This window comes from Plectropomus leopardus, chromosome 23 (genome assembly GCF_008729295.1).
Source record: "Plectropomus leopardus isolate mb chromosome 23, YSFRI_Pleo_2.0, whole genome shotgun sequence".
In the NCBI taxonomy this organism is placed as follows: Eukaryota; Metazoa; Chordata; class Actinopteri; order Perciformes; family Serranidae; genus Plectropomus; species Plectropomus leopardus.
In genome coordinates, this window is record NC_056485.1 from 8,271,502 (window position 1) to 8,286,371 (window position 14,870).

At 40.1% G+C, this 14,870-nt stretch overlaps 1 protein-coding gene and 3 non-coding genes across 4 annotated transcripts; all 4 read right to left on the reverse strand.

Moving 5' to 3' along the window:
- Positions 1–6,441: 6,441 nt before the first annotated feature.
- Positions 6,442–12,872, reverse strand: snx15 (sorting nexin 15). Its single transcript, XM_042512356.1, has 7 exons — positions 12,667–12,872; positions 11,840–11,996; positions 10,560–10,675; positions 10,062–10,344; positions 9,793–9,966; positions 8,564–8,761; positions 6,442–7,096 (listed from the first exon to the last, which is right to left on the reverse strand). The coding sequence occupies exons 1-7, from the start codon at positions 12,763–12,765 to the stop codon at positions 6,957–6,959; spliced, it is 1,167 nt and encodes a 388-aa protein (XP_042368290.1). The 5' UTR covers positions 12,766–12,872; the 3' UTR covers positions 6,442–6,956.
- trnal-aag lies at positions 7,774–7,855 on the reverse strand. The gene has a single exon. It is a non-coding gene; the product is annotated as a tRNA-Leu (tRNA).
- Positions 9,153–9,234, reverse strand: trnal-aag. Its single transcript has one exon. It is a non-coding gene; the product is annotated as a tRNA-Leu (tRNA).
- A 1,642-nt stretch (positions 12,873–14,514) lies between the features above and the next one.
- Positions 14,515–14,586, reverse strand: trnam-cau. Its single transcript has one exon. It is a non-coding gene; the product is annotated as a tRNA-Met (tRNA).
- Positions 14,587–14,870: the final 284 nt, after the last annotated feature.

A 14,870-nucleotide genomic window follows, 5' to 3' on the forward strand; every position in this document is an offset into this window, starting at 1 on the left:
ACAGCACTAACAATTCATCCACACACTTTGTTTCAATTTAAGCTTTGTATATTTTAACTAAACATATGCAAAAATCTCAAAAATGAAGGTAATAGGTCAAATCTTAAATACTATTACTATTACTGTAGACCTAATCCGATTCCAAAACAGCCTGTATGTAAACAAAAAGTAATATTCTATTTAGAGATCCAGTGTGCAGGATTTAGGGGCATCAATTGGCAGAAAGTGTTTAATCATCTGAAACAAAGAATCATGTTTTTGTTACCTCACAACGAGCCATGTATATTATAATGCTGAGCAGGTTCTCTTTCACATCATGCTGGTTCTACAGTGGCCCAGAATGGACAAATCAAACACTGGCTCTTGCAACCTGGTCTCACTCCCAACTTGTCAAATACCAATGATTGGTCAGTGGCTCTGTGCAGAAGACAACGACGTGCAGCGGCTCACTGCACAGAATGATACTAACCAGGCATGCAGCTTCTTACGCTGTGGACTACTGTCTACTGACTGGACTACCGACGGTACAACGAAAGAAAAAGTCTGCAAAGGGTGGGTGAATCAAAGAAACTCCTGACTTTGGCCTAAGAGCCTGCTGTTTCATGTTCCATGTGAAGCCAAAAGTTAATAGAGATATTTTATAAAAACGTAAATGTAACTGGACATGCTGCCTTGCTCGTAGTGTGAACACAGAACACAAAGCCACAGACCAAATGTCGGTATTTAACAAGATGGGAACAAAATGTGTTGGCTCCTGACAAAGCAACTCACATTTTTGCATTGGCCATCGTATTTCTCCTCCACATTTGGCAAAGAGGAAAAAAATCAGTCCTGCAACCTCACCACTAGATGCCACTAAATTCCACACATTGGACCTTTTAGCTAAAACTGTAAAATTTAATAGAAATGGAACATTTTAACAGGTTCAAAGATGATGTTTTACATGACCTGTCATCAAATTTAAACAAAGCTTTTGATGACAAAACTAAATGTATACACGCTTAAAATATTTTGAAGATTTAATAGTAATGAAATTGAACCAGAATGTAGAGTTAACCCCTTGACGACTGAAGGTAAACAGCAGTACAATTAAAGGACCATATTTTAACATAAATACCCCACAGCCTTTTAGGTGCACTAAAGCATTTTTAGTATATTCTTTTTTTGAACTATTCACACTGATTCACCTCAACCTTTTTGTCTGAATCACACAGAGATTCAAGCAAAACATTAAAGTAGATGCTTGACCTTGAGCAGCACTTTGTTACCTGTTGCTGAGAATGTGGCAGCCTCCAAACTGTTCGCAAGGTCTCACCAGGAGGACCAGGGCCAGTTTCCATTCCCAACTTTATTCAGACCTTCTTATTATTACCTCTTTTTGAGAATCATTTATTTTATCATCCATCAAATGCATCACCTGAGTAACCTTCCCCTTCCAAATTCACTCCCCCTCTCTCTCTGTCTCATCTCGTTTCTGTCTTTCTCTACTTGTGATTAAAAATGGTTAGGCACTGACTGAAAGGTCGCAGTTGTTATGGAAACGAGGCTGGTAACAAAAGCTGGACACACGGGTACAGAGGCAGAGAAAGGGGGCAGAGACGGAGAGAAAACGAGGGAGATGTGTCTGAATAAACATAAACAGGCGGAGAGGAGGAAAGGACGTGAAATAGGGAAAGTGAGAGAGGTCTGAATAAATAAAAACATGATCAGAGGGAGGAGGGCGAGAGACGGCGAGGTCATGAAATGATGGCTCCATCTGCAATAATAAATAACAAAAGATAATACTGGGTTTTGTCATTCTAGGAAGGCGGTCGAGCCACAAAGGTGTGTGTGTGTGTGTGTGTGTGTGTGTGTGTGTGTTGAACAGAGTGGCAGAGTGGGAGAATGCAATTGATAGATAATACATGGATCTGCTGCACAAGCTGGAGAATACTAAAAAGCACAAATTGTTCACAGAAAAGCCTACCAAAAAGCCCAAAATTGTGTGTGTGTGTGTGTGTGTGTGTGTGTGTGTGAGTGAGTGCGGGAACACCATCTCTCTGAGGGCTCATATTATGTTAACCACTTAGACCAACATCAAACACTCTCTCTCACTCATACACACACTTCAGTGCAAGCATGAAGGTGCCAGCCATATAAATAGGACGTCCCAGAGCGAGAGATATAAAGAGGAAGGGACCGACAGAGAGAGAGAGAGAGAGAGGGGAAAAAGATTACAAATTCAAAGGGGAGACCAAAAAGGGTGAGGGAAAAAAAAGGATGGTGGGGGGAAAGAGTAGAGTGAAATACTAAGAGAAACAGAGAGGGCGAGAACAGGAGGGGGGGAGTACAGATAGATATGAAGGGATCAATAGATGGCATAAAGTGTATGTTCATTGATTTACTTACAGGGGGAGAGTGATGGGGGGAGAAAGAGGGAATGAAAGGGGGAAGGAGAGGATAGAAAAAGCAGAGACGAGCAGAAAAAGGGAGAGGAGGGGAGAGAGATGGGGGGGTGAAGAGGAAAAAAAGTCAGAGCAATAATAAAAAACAAGGGACTATGTGATGTATAGAGACCTAATTAAAGCTGCATTAATCAATATATTTATATTAGCAGTGGTCAAATGACTATGTGTAATGTCAAAGTGGTCACTAACAGCGTTGAAGCCACAAAAAAATTAGTTCCCCCCAGCTCTGGATGTGTAAATATGCTTAGTGCTTTAGTGCATCATTTCCATAAATATTGGGACTCACTAGAGACAGATTTTAAAAAGGCCAAAATGGTCAAGCTTCTCTGGAAACACTGCATGTCCCACAATGCAACTTTATAGCATCTTTCATTACACCCTTCTTGCCTCCTAAATGTCCTCTTACGTTACACCCCTTACCCCCTATTTACAATATAGGCAAACCCTAGCTGAAATAATCCCAATGACATGATATCAGTTTTAGTCGGACTAGCTCAATAACTTGACTTTTTTCTAACATCATGTAAACCTGAATCAGACTCTGAATCTTATGTGTGCTTTAAATATTGCATACAGCTCCTTTACTTTTCAAACTGCACTCGGTGTTTATGTGCTTCATTGTATTCAGCTACAACATGATGCTTTTGGCGATACCTAACAGTCAGGCCCGCAGTGAAAGTGAACCAGATACGGAGAAACAGACAACATATGTCCAGACTGACAGAAACAGAAAGAGAGAGACAGGTTGGAGCAGAGCATGTGGTTAAACAGACAGTCAGAAAGAGAATGAGTGTGTTTATATGTGTGTGAGAGGGATGGGAGTGCGAGGGAGAGACAGAAGTGTACTCAAATAGCTCAGGGCAAGGTGACAGACAGAAACGAACGGACAGAGAGGGATAACAAGCTCATAGAGGGGGGATTGTGTGTGTGTGTGTGTTAGAGAATGAGAGAAAAAGGAAGAGACGCAGGGCGGAAGGGGAGAGGGATAGAGGAAGTTGAGAGAACAAAAACAAAAACAGGGATGGAGTGCGTGTGTGTGTGCGGACAGCCGAAGGTGTCAGAGTGTGCTATTTGGCTTAATGATGACCCACTGGGCATGTAGGTCATAACGGTTTGTGTCTCAAAGCCATGACTGTATGCCTGTGTGCATCCATTAGTGTGTGTGCATGTGTGCGTGTGTGTGTGTGTGTAAATAGAAACTCACTAGACACAAGCATGTAAAGTGGGTCTCTAAGCGTGCGTTTAAGAGTGTGTTCGGTCAGAGGTTGGAGAAGCAGTTTTTGTAGCCGGTAGGACTCGATAGATACTTACACACACACACACACACGCACACATGTGCGTGCGCGCTCACCCACACATGCTGCAAATCCCGTTTTTGGCATACACACTCACACACACCAACAGCTGCCCCTCGTGTCATACATGCACATGTACTGCACCATGCATGGCACTAAATTATGCACAAATACACACACATCTCTTTCTTTTGATCTCTCATGACAACACACACATTCGCTCTCTCTCTCACACACACACACACACACACAGGGGGAAGCTATTATGCTCTCAGGCTGGAGTGTTTTGATGGTATAATTGCAGTGACCAGTGAGGAGAAAGAGACAGAGGGAGGGATGGAAAGAGGGATGGGGATGGAGGGAGAGAAAAAGAGGAGAGTGCTGACACTCTCAGCATGCTAATGTTGCGAGGCTCTACCCCCCCCTCCTCTGATTTCATCCCTCCCTCCCTCCATCCATCTCTTTGTCTCTCCATCTTCCTCTCTATCTCGCATCCTCTGCATTTCACAGGTGCAGCACTAGAAAGAGGGAGCAGAAAGGTAGAGAGGTGGAGAGATGAGAGGGAAAGAGGGATATGTAACAGGATGGAGCAATGTTATCTCTCGCTTTCTCTGCCATCCCTCCATCCTCTTCAAGCTCCCCACAATGCTCAAAACAAAGCAAAAAAAAAAATAAAGAGGTAAGGGAGGATGAAAATAGAGGAAGAGGGAGGGTCAGTTTTTCCATCCTTTTAACAATGGAGGGATGATCTCTGCTTATCCTCTAATCACGTCCCTCCTTTTTTCCCTCTCCTCTGTCCCTCTCTGTTATCTCTCGCTCCCCGCAACCCCTCTTTTGCTCATCTGGTGAGAGAAAGGGTAGCCTTTTTCCTCTCGCCGGCCTCCCTTTTTTTTGTCGCCTCTCCATCTGTTTGTCCTTCCAGTCCTCCCTCCATCCCTCTATCCTCTCTAGAGAGGGGATTCTGCTGTATGGCGTTGATCTCTTTTCTCTTTTTCCTCTCTTTTGCATCCCAATTCCTCCTCTTTTTTTCAATTATTCCCTCTCCTCTTTTGTATAAATAGTGGGACATACCAAAACTCAAGCTAAAAAAGGAAGAGTCCTGCAGAAGAAATGATTTGTTCTCTCTTTAGGGTATATAGTTAATTAGATGCATGCAATATGTGTTTATTAGCCCAGTATGACACAGTATGGTCAATAATTGAGAATAAAGTATTCATGTAAATATATTAGAAATGTTATCAATCAAAAACTATAATCTATTTCAGTTCCTACTCATCTGATAAAAAAGAAAAAAATGAATTAGTTGCAGTTGATTATTAGAGCTGAAGACAGAGTTCATTGACAGTATACTTTGTAGTTTCCTCAACAGCAAATTTTAGTAAATGCTAAGCTAAATTGCTGCTTTAGTGTCAAATTTTCTCATATGAGAAAAACAAATGTGACATTTAGCTGATTTACAGCTGTCAAACACAGAGGATGAGGACTTTCTGCACTGGTATAATTGTTATGATCTAATAGCCAACAGCGCCTCTCAGAGGTATAACTGTGCTACTGCAAACCTGCAGTTTCTATGAGAATTCAATTATTCTGTTAGGCAACCACTATGTTCATAACTACAGACTACTCTGAAATGATGAAATAATTAAAAATGTTGCTTTTTAAAATTGACTAACCAGTGTGGTTTGAAGAAATGGATTGAGCCAATGACAAAAATAGCTAGTGTTACATTATGAGCAATGAGAAGAGAAGATCATTTTTAACAAGTCTGGGGTCCCTTTCTGACCATAATAGAGGCAACATTGGATTAATTTCTACCTGGCACCTAGCAGAATGAATTGGTTGTTTAGTTTTTGATTTTTTTAGTGTTCTTGTGCAGTTCATAATGTATTTCATGTTAACGTTGTATTGAATGGCCTTAATATAATAATAATAATAATAATAATTTTAGGTAAAAATGACTGTCTTCGTGGACTAAAGTTTGTTATATCATCCCTTTGTTAAATTGTAAATTGTCTGTGCTTTCTTTTGAAAAAGAAAAAAGGTGGACAGTGAACACATCTTTTGATGGCTATGTGTCATAGCTTCAGTTTTTTTTGTTGTCCTTGTAAAAAAAAAACCATCACTGTTAAAAAATTGTTACTTAGCTCACCTGATAGAGTGGATACCATTAAGGCTGAGAACTTGCAGCTGCTTGAGTTTGCTGTTCAAATCTGGCCCAGGGCCTTTGCTGCAGGTCCTCCTCTTTCTTCATATCTCTCTTGCTCTCTCACTTTCAATAAAGTGTGAAAAATGCCAAAACAAATAAAAACAGGAAGAACACTGGTGACTACAAACTTGAATGCATCATTATAGTACACAGAGTGGATATAGTTTCAAATGAGTTGTTTTTACAGTTGGGTAGGAATGCCTAGAACACCTCAAATTGGATGTTTCTAGTCCCTTATAAACATAAATGTCCCTGCAATTTCTGTGCTATATGGCACCATTTGTCATCAAAACAAAGAAGTGATAGTTTGAGTAAGTGATCCTGGGCCTTGTGGCAGTTATTTTGGCCATCTGATTATGTAATCTAAAAGTTGCAGAAAGAGAGTCTTAGCAATTGGTGTTCATTGTAGCCGACATCCTGCTCCTTCTAAGTGTTTAACCAATAAAGCGGATATCTTATTTAGTTAACTTGAAATCATATTTATTAACAAAAACATTGTTTGTGCAAAATGCAAATTACTGATATACACACACATTACTGTAATTAACAAGAGAACTTTGTAAAAGGAAGGTAAGAATCAAACAAGAGAAGAGAAGGAGAGAGATGGATTATTTATCCATCAATACATAAAGTTACTTTAGATTTAGTAAATCACTTTTTTTACTACACAAAGGCAGCTAAAGTAGCAGTCTGTTGTGTAAACTGTATCTCAGGATTTTGCGTGTGTGTGTGTGTGTGTGTGTGTGTGTGTGTGTGTGTGTGCTGGTAGTAGTAGCACCTTAGTGTATTTCTGAATGGGCCAAATGAGTTTGTGTTCTCACTATGACAACATACTGTATATAACTGTGCATTTGTGTCAGTATTCCCATGAGTAATTTTATTAAGAGAGGAAGAGTATGTGAGTGTGTGTGACATATGTGTCTTTATTTGTGTCACAACCCTGAGCTTTTTAGTCTTTGATCGGTCTTCATGTAGATCAACAGTGTATATGAAAATGTGCATGTGCATCTAAGGCTCCTGTGTATGTGTGTGTGTTGGTGTGTGAGTGTGTGTGGGTGAGGAGTGCCTGTCGACCAGCATCTCAGTGTGCTTCAGATACTGGGCTGTCCTTCTCATCACAGACTCCTTGCGTACCGGATCTGGGTCTCCTGGACGGACAGACAGATGAGAATATTATTTTATTTCATTCTATAACAGTAGTGCTACAAAGAAAGCAATGTATCACAAATATTAGAAGTGGAAAAGTCTACTGGCAGCAGTGGGATTTGAACCCATGCCCCCAGAGAGACTGGAGCCTAAATACAGCGCCTTGGAACACTCAGCCACACTACCTCATACAACCTCTTAAGACACAGTTGCAGAAATGATAGGGGAGGATGGATCAATGTTTCCAAGGCCAAGAATAGCTCTGAACGGGGTTAGAGGGAGGAAAAAAACACTGGGAGGGCACAAAGTGACCACAGATAACCCATTAATGGGTTGTCACATGTTAGCACAGCAGCAGATATCACACATACTTGTGTTAATCTGTGAGGTTCATTTTGATCTGAGTATGACTGGCTTTGTTGCAGATATCACACCAGTATAGAGGATGAAAAATGAGCAGTATAAATAAATACATGTATAAATACAGGAATAAAATATGTCTTCAAGCATTAAGAAAACAATCAGGTGCAGTTGTAGACAAACCATTTTCTGCATAACTGTTGTTTTTCAAACACACTGAAGAGTGAGAAGGAACTCATATCAAATCCAGCAAGAAGTCTCATTTTACACAGTTTCATATGTAGCTCCTCAGGATGCAGCCTTTACTGGAAAAGCTACTTGGCAGCGGTGGGATTCGAACCCACGCCCCCGAAGAGACTGGAGCCTTAATCCAGCGCCTTAGACCGCTCGGCCACGCTACCCTTACTTCTACCTTTATAACACTAAACACATCTCGTACAACAAGTCATCCATTGATAACCTACCAGATTTATAGCAGAGCACCACACAGTTAACCTTTGTGCAAAAGCAGGACAGTAAATACTGGAACAAAATAGCAGTGTTGACTCTACGATGAGGTCACAGGCTGACATGCCACACATGCTCTGCTGAGCGGTGTCTGTTTGACGACGTGTGTCAGCTGTGTGCACCGTATCTGTCAGCGTGGTAGCGTGTGAGCAGCTCATCAGAATATGTGATGCAGAGTAAATGTGGTAAACACAATATTATAGTTAAATGGACAACATAATTTGTGCTGATGCACCGACTTATCAGGACATAGAGCAAACAACACGCAATCTGCAGTTTTTACAAGCGAGTTCACGGTCTGTAACTATAGCAACAACGCTGGCTCATGCTTCATGGAGAAATGAGCACAAGTGAGTGCAGTCAGGTAAAATGCCATACTGAAAGTGGTAAATTGGACTCACGTGCAAGATTGTGAATAACACCCCCAAAACTGGAGGTGCTACAGTGTTGTTTCAGTATTTTCCTTTTCCTTAGCACGTTTGAGTAATATTTTGAAAACATTACTGAACAACTGACAAACTGAATACTTTATCATGTTACTCCTCTATGCATTCCCTCCCCTCTTTATATCAGCCTCCTGACTCCCTCATACATCTTCTCACCCTGTACTCCAGTGATCAGTATATCCACCGCCGTCCTGTATCCACGAATGGCAGAACTAAATTCTCCCTCCTTCTCCCTCTCCATTGCAGCTGTTAGCTCGCTGGCAGCTTGGTTTAAGTAAGCTGCATCCCCTCCATCCAGACTGGCTGGCGGTAGTGAGAACAATTCGGAGTGGTCACTGGAGGAATTGGGCTTTTCTGAAATAGAGAGAAGAGCAAGATAAAAATTTACATTCAGGCTGTTGGTTGGACAAAGCAAGTACTAAAAAGTAGACATTTGGGTTCTGGGGAATTTTATAGCTTCATTAATGATAATTTAGGTACAAATATACAATCTCCATCCCCTGAAAAGTCTGAGAAATTGATTCTGCATCTTTGCAAAACTAATCTATTGAAAGATATCTATCATTTTCCATAGTCATTTTAGAAATGCAACTTTTTATTCAATTTTAGGCTTTGTGTGCCAGAGAAACACTTAGAAATAACTTGGCTGCAGACAACATGCCACTAAGACCACATTTCAACATATTTTTTATACAGGCTAAGATACAGCTCTTCAGAAAGAACACTAGCACTGAAAACTTTCCTCTGGCAGCAGTGGGATTTGAACCCACGCCCCCGAAGAGACTGGAGCCTTAATCCAGCGCCTTGGACCGCTCGGCCACGCTACCTGTTAAAATGCATATATATGTTTTTTATATAACACACTTCCTCCATCACTTTGAGGAAGACAGGTCAGCTTTATTCTACAAGTTCTAGGCTAAACTCTTAACAGTAATATCTATAACACAGAGCTCTTTTATCCATTTGTTACATATTTTTCTTAATAATTTAAAGGCTTGTTATTTACCACCAACTCCCATTATTAAAGTTCTTGGAAAGCGTATCATTTTGGTGCAAATTACATGTAATGATTTATTTTCGTTTTGTATTGCACAGCACGGGGTCATGATGTACAACTGCCAGATCGACATAAATTCACAAAGCCACTCAGGCTATATAGACCGATTTTCACAAACTGGAATCAGATCAGTACATGCCATGTATTTTCTTCAATTCATTTAGGAAGGCTAAAGGAAAATTATTGTGACTTTGGGGAATCTGCACAGACACAAAAATGTTGACAAAATGAACACAAAAAAAAACAACAACAACAAAAACACAGGTTGTAATTAGATTAAGACAGATTTGGCAATGTTTTGTGTGTATCTATTTACATTTATTTTCACCTTGTTTATGGCAGGGATCAAAGACAGCCAAGTCATTATCAGTCAGGGGAGGGGGACCTTCCTCTTTTGGGGATGGGACTTGCTTCTCTGCCACACAGTCAAACAGTGAATCAAATTCTTCCTGGGACTCTTGTGATTGGTGGTTTTCGTCTGGGTATTGGAAGGGAGACGGAACTAGAGGAGGAAACATGGACCAAAAGATAAAAACAAGATTAATAATTTTAACAAATGTACAGACCAGTGTAAATTTCTGGCAGATTTTTTTTTACTTCTGTCATCCAGTTCTGTATCTCTCAGCTCCTCTTCTGCTTGTTCTTCCCTTGGAGATCCTCCCATCTCGCTGTAAGCCTCAGCCGCCACTTCTGGTTCTCCCACCTCTAAGCCCAAGTTGGTGCCCAGGTCTTGGGGTAAGGTGGGAGCCTCCCTCCCCTCCTCCTCCTCTGCGGGTTCACAGTCTGAGTCTCTCCGCTTGGGAAGGGGGATGAGAGGGGGTGGCAGGGGCCCAGCAGAGGACAGAGGGGTGGCATCCAGAGGCCTTGTGACCTCTCCACCCTGAGAAAAGGGGAGAGGAAAATTTAGCAGACGTAGGAGGGAGGTGTGACAGGAAGGAGAGCGAAAAGACAGAATAGGTAGGACATGTGTAACAGAGAGGAGTGAGGCAAAATGTAACGGTGTCTCATAGCAATATGACTCTTTGTCTGGCATATGTTTTCCTGTGTGCAGATGTGCGTGGCCATTTCATATCTGTGTTTGTGAGTGTGTGTTACTCTGAAGAAGTCCTTGAGCTGTGGACTGTTGTAGAGTGCAGGTATGGTGGTAGTAAACAGAAGCATGGTCTCTGCAGCTTTCCTCCTCTCTTCAATCACAGCCTCATCAAACCTTCCTGAAACAGAGACAGGAATCAAAACAATGACAATATGGATGAGGACGCTTGAATAAAATAACAACAAGCAACAGAAATAGAAGCCAGACTGGTTGATCTAAGATGTTGGGTTTTTTTTGGGGGGGGGGGCTTTTAGATGCATTTTGAAGATCCTGTGTTGTAAACGGTCAGCCTTTCATGTCTTTGTTTTTATTATAAAGCATGTATAGGTGCTATATGTACTGTTAAGTATCAAAAATGATCCACAAAGATGGGCACACAGTCTGTATTCAGAAACTGTGCCTTTAAACGAGCTGTTAGGACATCCTGGAGGTTTCCTCACAACTTTCCTGATGTCACAACTATTCTATATAAAGGAAGAAACTGCCGATGTGAAAGACCCAGAGACACTAACCAGTTAAAGAAGCCTGAGTTTTTGTAGGAGACTTAAAGACAAAGGCGTGAAAACCTTCCGTTTCAGACAAAGGATGAAAACTAGTATAGTCAGGCAGACAGTATGAGAAAAACAAATGTTTTTGAATATTAAAGCATGTGAACATGCTCTGGTAAAAAACCCAAATACACATATGAACCTGAAAATTAGCATAATACAGCCATGTAGATTGCAGTGTTATTAAGCAAATATCTCATCAAATCAGAATTTGTGAGGGTTTAAAACCATTACTCTTTACCAGTGTGGTTTGCCTTTGTGTACTTAAACAGTGCAGCATGGCAACCTGAAATTAGCTATAAATGGTGACTGTCCATTGGTATTTGAAAAGGGGAAGTGTCACAAGAGTCATGACAAAATGCTAAAAAAAAAGGTAGACTGGAAGAAGTGAATTGAAGTCGAAGAAGTGAATGAAAGACTCAACAGACTAATTGCAGGGAAAAGCAACAAACCACAGACTAAAAATGTCATATATTTTTGGATTTGCGACTTATTTTTAACTCAGACCTTTTTATATTTGCATTTTGGGATAAATACAGTTTAATCTCATCCAAAAAAAGACAGTTGAGTTAAATTACCATCTCTGAGAGTGTAGTGTATCATGAGTTATTTTTTGTGATTTATCTAGCACCTGCAGCACTACAAGTAACTCAGTAAATTAGTGTTTAAAGCATTTGGTGAATATGCTGGAACTGGCTGTATCTACAGTGTTCTATAATATTTGCCCATTATACCAAAGACTTGTGAGCGGGGAAAAGAAGGAAACTCCTCCTGTCTTCTGAACAGGTTCCTGTGCGTGTAGGCCAGCTCCCCGTGGAGCTTCTTCAGCTCCGAGAACCTCCTCCACACCACCACCTCCTTCACATCTTCTGGATGACGCTTGGACACAAACTACAAAACACAAAGAAGAAACATTAACATTTAACATTAAGTGTCAGACAAGCTTTATGGCATTGTTGCACATATTAAAGGACAGAGTGTTGAAATTATGGGTGAGATTATGTTTTTAAGTAGATAAACAGCATTGAGAAGTCAGACTAGTTCATCCATTTTCAACAAGTCATGGGCTTGTTCGATTGTTCTGTGTAAGCAGGTTTGTGTGGTGGCAGCTTGAATCCTTGAAGATAAGATCCAGTTTGTTTTTGTATGTGTGTGTGTGTGTGTGTGTGTGTGTGTGTGTGTATAGACCACGGGGTATTAGTGTGGTCATGGGGGTGCTGGAGCTCATAAACTGGATCACAAGTTCGCTTTGCTTCACTTGACTGTGCACCACTGCCTCAAATAAAGGGCCCGTTGTGTATTTATCTGTCTATCTGAGGTAGCTGCAGAGCCTTTGTTTCTTATGACTAACACTGATGTGACCCCAGTGTGTTATAAACGAATAAAATAACAGTTAAGTGCTTCACACAATGATACAGCGCACCAAACAATGTTACGTACTTAAGAGAAACCAAACATGACAGCACACATTAATTAAACTGTCTTAACATGTCATTTAGCAACATTAACAGTTTCTGTTGCTGATATTGTAGCTAAAGAGAGATAAAGCGTGTAAACCAACCCTTGCTGTCACTTTGTACTCGGTGTACCCCTTCTCGTGTGTGCGTGGGTCGCTAACGTTGAAAAAACGGTAGAATTCATCTTTGGGTTTTCGTGACATGTCCGTTATCGGTAACAAAAAAAAAAAACACAACGTGTTTCAGCGACACAAAACAAAGCTGTCAAAGCTGTAGTAGCTCTGTTGTGATTCTACTGTCCCTCCTCTGCGCGCACTTCCTGGTTGGTGACGTATGCAAAAGCGTGATTACGTAGTGTAGATGCCATATGATCCATTTTCTCCAAACTTTCTGTCTTTATTCGTGATCACATTCTTATTACTAGCAGAAGTAAACTATTTGTATATTTTTTTATATATTTTTCTTCTGTTGTCTAATGTCGCAATAATATATAGGAACAATATTTTTATATTATTTTAATGAGCTTACTTGTAATAGGCCATTGGAATACAACAGGGGGCGCTAAAGGCTCATATAAATAACAAGATGAAGTCTACCAGAGGAAAAGGTTTGTTTTTTTTTACAGTAAATAAAAATACTGTTTCATATTTTAGAGAGGTTTTTTTTTTTTTTTTTTAAATTACGACACATTTCTGATAAAAACCAATGTAAATGTGCATTCATATTGTCAGTGTGTCTGTGTCAAAGATGCTAAAATAAGAAAAGCACATGAAGGTTTGGGCTTGGACCCTGTTTGAGACAATACAACAAAGAGAGCAACAACAGACATTACTTTAATGCTGCGGAAGTTCCAGCTGTGCATTCATAGTGAACAATTCTCTCCACTTCTTTCCCAGCTCTTATCTATACTACCATGTGACTATTTTGAGATCAGAGGACCTTGCACTAGTCATCATGCTTTATCCATTTTACATTCTCGCAGATTCATAAAGATATTAAAAAGATCTTTTCAGAACATCCTCATATCTGGGTTTTATATCATACAGTCAAAACCTTCTCAAGGCTGTGAGCAGCCTGAGTGTGGGCTTATACCTGACACGCTGTAGCTCAAAGGTCGCTGGTGCTGCTTTCTTTTCTGGTAATTACCTGTTAAATTGAAGGGAAAATGTATAGCAAACACAAATGAGGTCAATGTTTAATTTGAGATAACCTTTTCAACTGGTTTGGCTTTAAAAACTGACAAGCTCACTGACAGATTGATGTCAAATCTGTTGTCTGTTACGTTCTGGCTTCATTTTTAATGCGTTTTTATCAGTGGTGGAAGTACATTTACTCAAGAAGTGTACTTTAGTACAATATTGAGGTACTTGTTCTTTATTAAGCATTTCCATTTTTAGCTACTTTTTTACTTTTACTCCGCTTAAAATTCAGAGGAAAATATTGTGCCTGTCACTTCACATTTATTTAATAATTTTGGTTCATTTGACAGATTCATATTATGTCACTGTTTAATGTTCTTGAACACAAATGGCACTTTTTGTAATTGTTAATAATGTGCCTGTTCACATCCTCATGGTTTTTGTTGGATGTTTTATGTTTTATATAAATCTGAAGTTTACACCATCAGTGGGTTGACAGTTGCATTTCATAATTCCAGCTGTATTTCGGAGAGAAACTGGGATCTTTAATTTCAATATTGGTAACTATAACTTAAGAACTTAAGAATGTTATTAAGTAATCCATATAAGTATTAAGTTTTTACACTTTCCTCATTGTAAGTGCATATTGAATTCAATGTATTAACAAAGCCTAGTTTTTACACCGTTATTCTGTATTCTTAAATGCACAAAGAGGTATAAATGACTTCATGTGCTAATATTAATGATAGAGTGTGTTAACCTATACCTGAACTCAGATATTTATTTTCCAAAAACAGCGCAGTCTGCGCAAAATAGCAGAGGATGGTTTCGATCCATCGACCTCTGGGTTATGGGCCCAGCACGCTTCCGCTGCGCCACTCTGCTTTAACAGACACTGTATTAAAAAAACGGATTTTTGAACTATGAATTCATATCATGGCTGTTTTCATTTATAGCCGTTTCACTGAAAAGTTTGCTCTTACGTAACGTACAGACATTGTTTCCGGCTGGAAAAGAGAGAGTATGGGCCTGTGAAGAGGTGACAGGCTCAGAGACTTAAAGGAGACAGCAAGAGGACAGTACAACAAATTTGCTGAAAGAGTCGAGCGGTCAGGTGTTGTGGCGAAGACTGTTCCCCCGTTAATGTGTGTCCGCCTGTCTAAAACAAC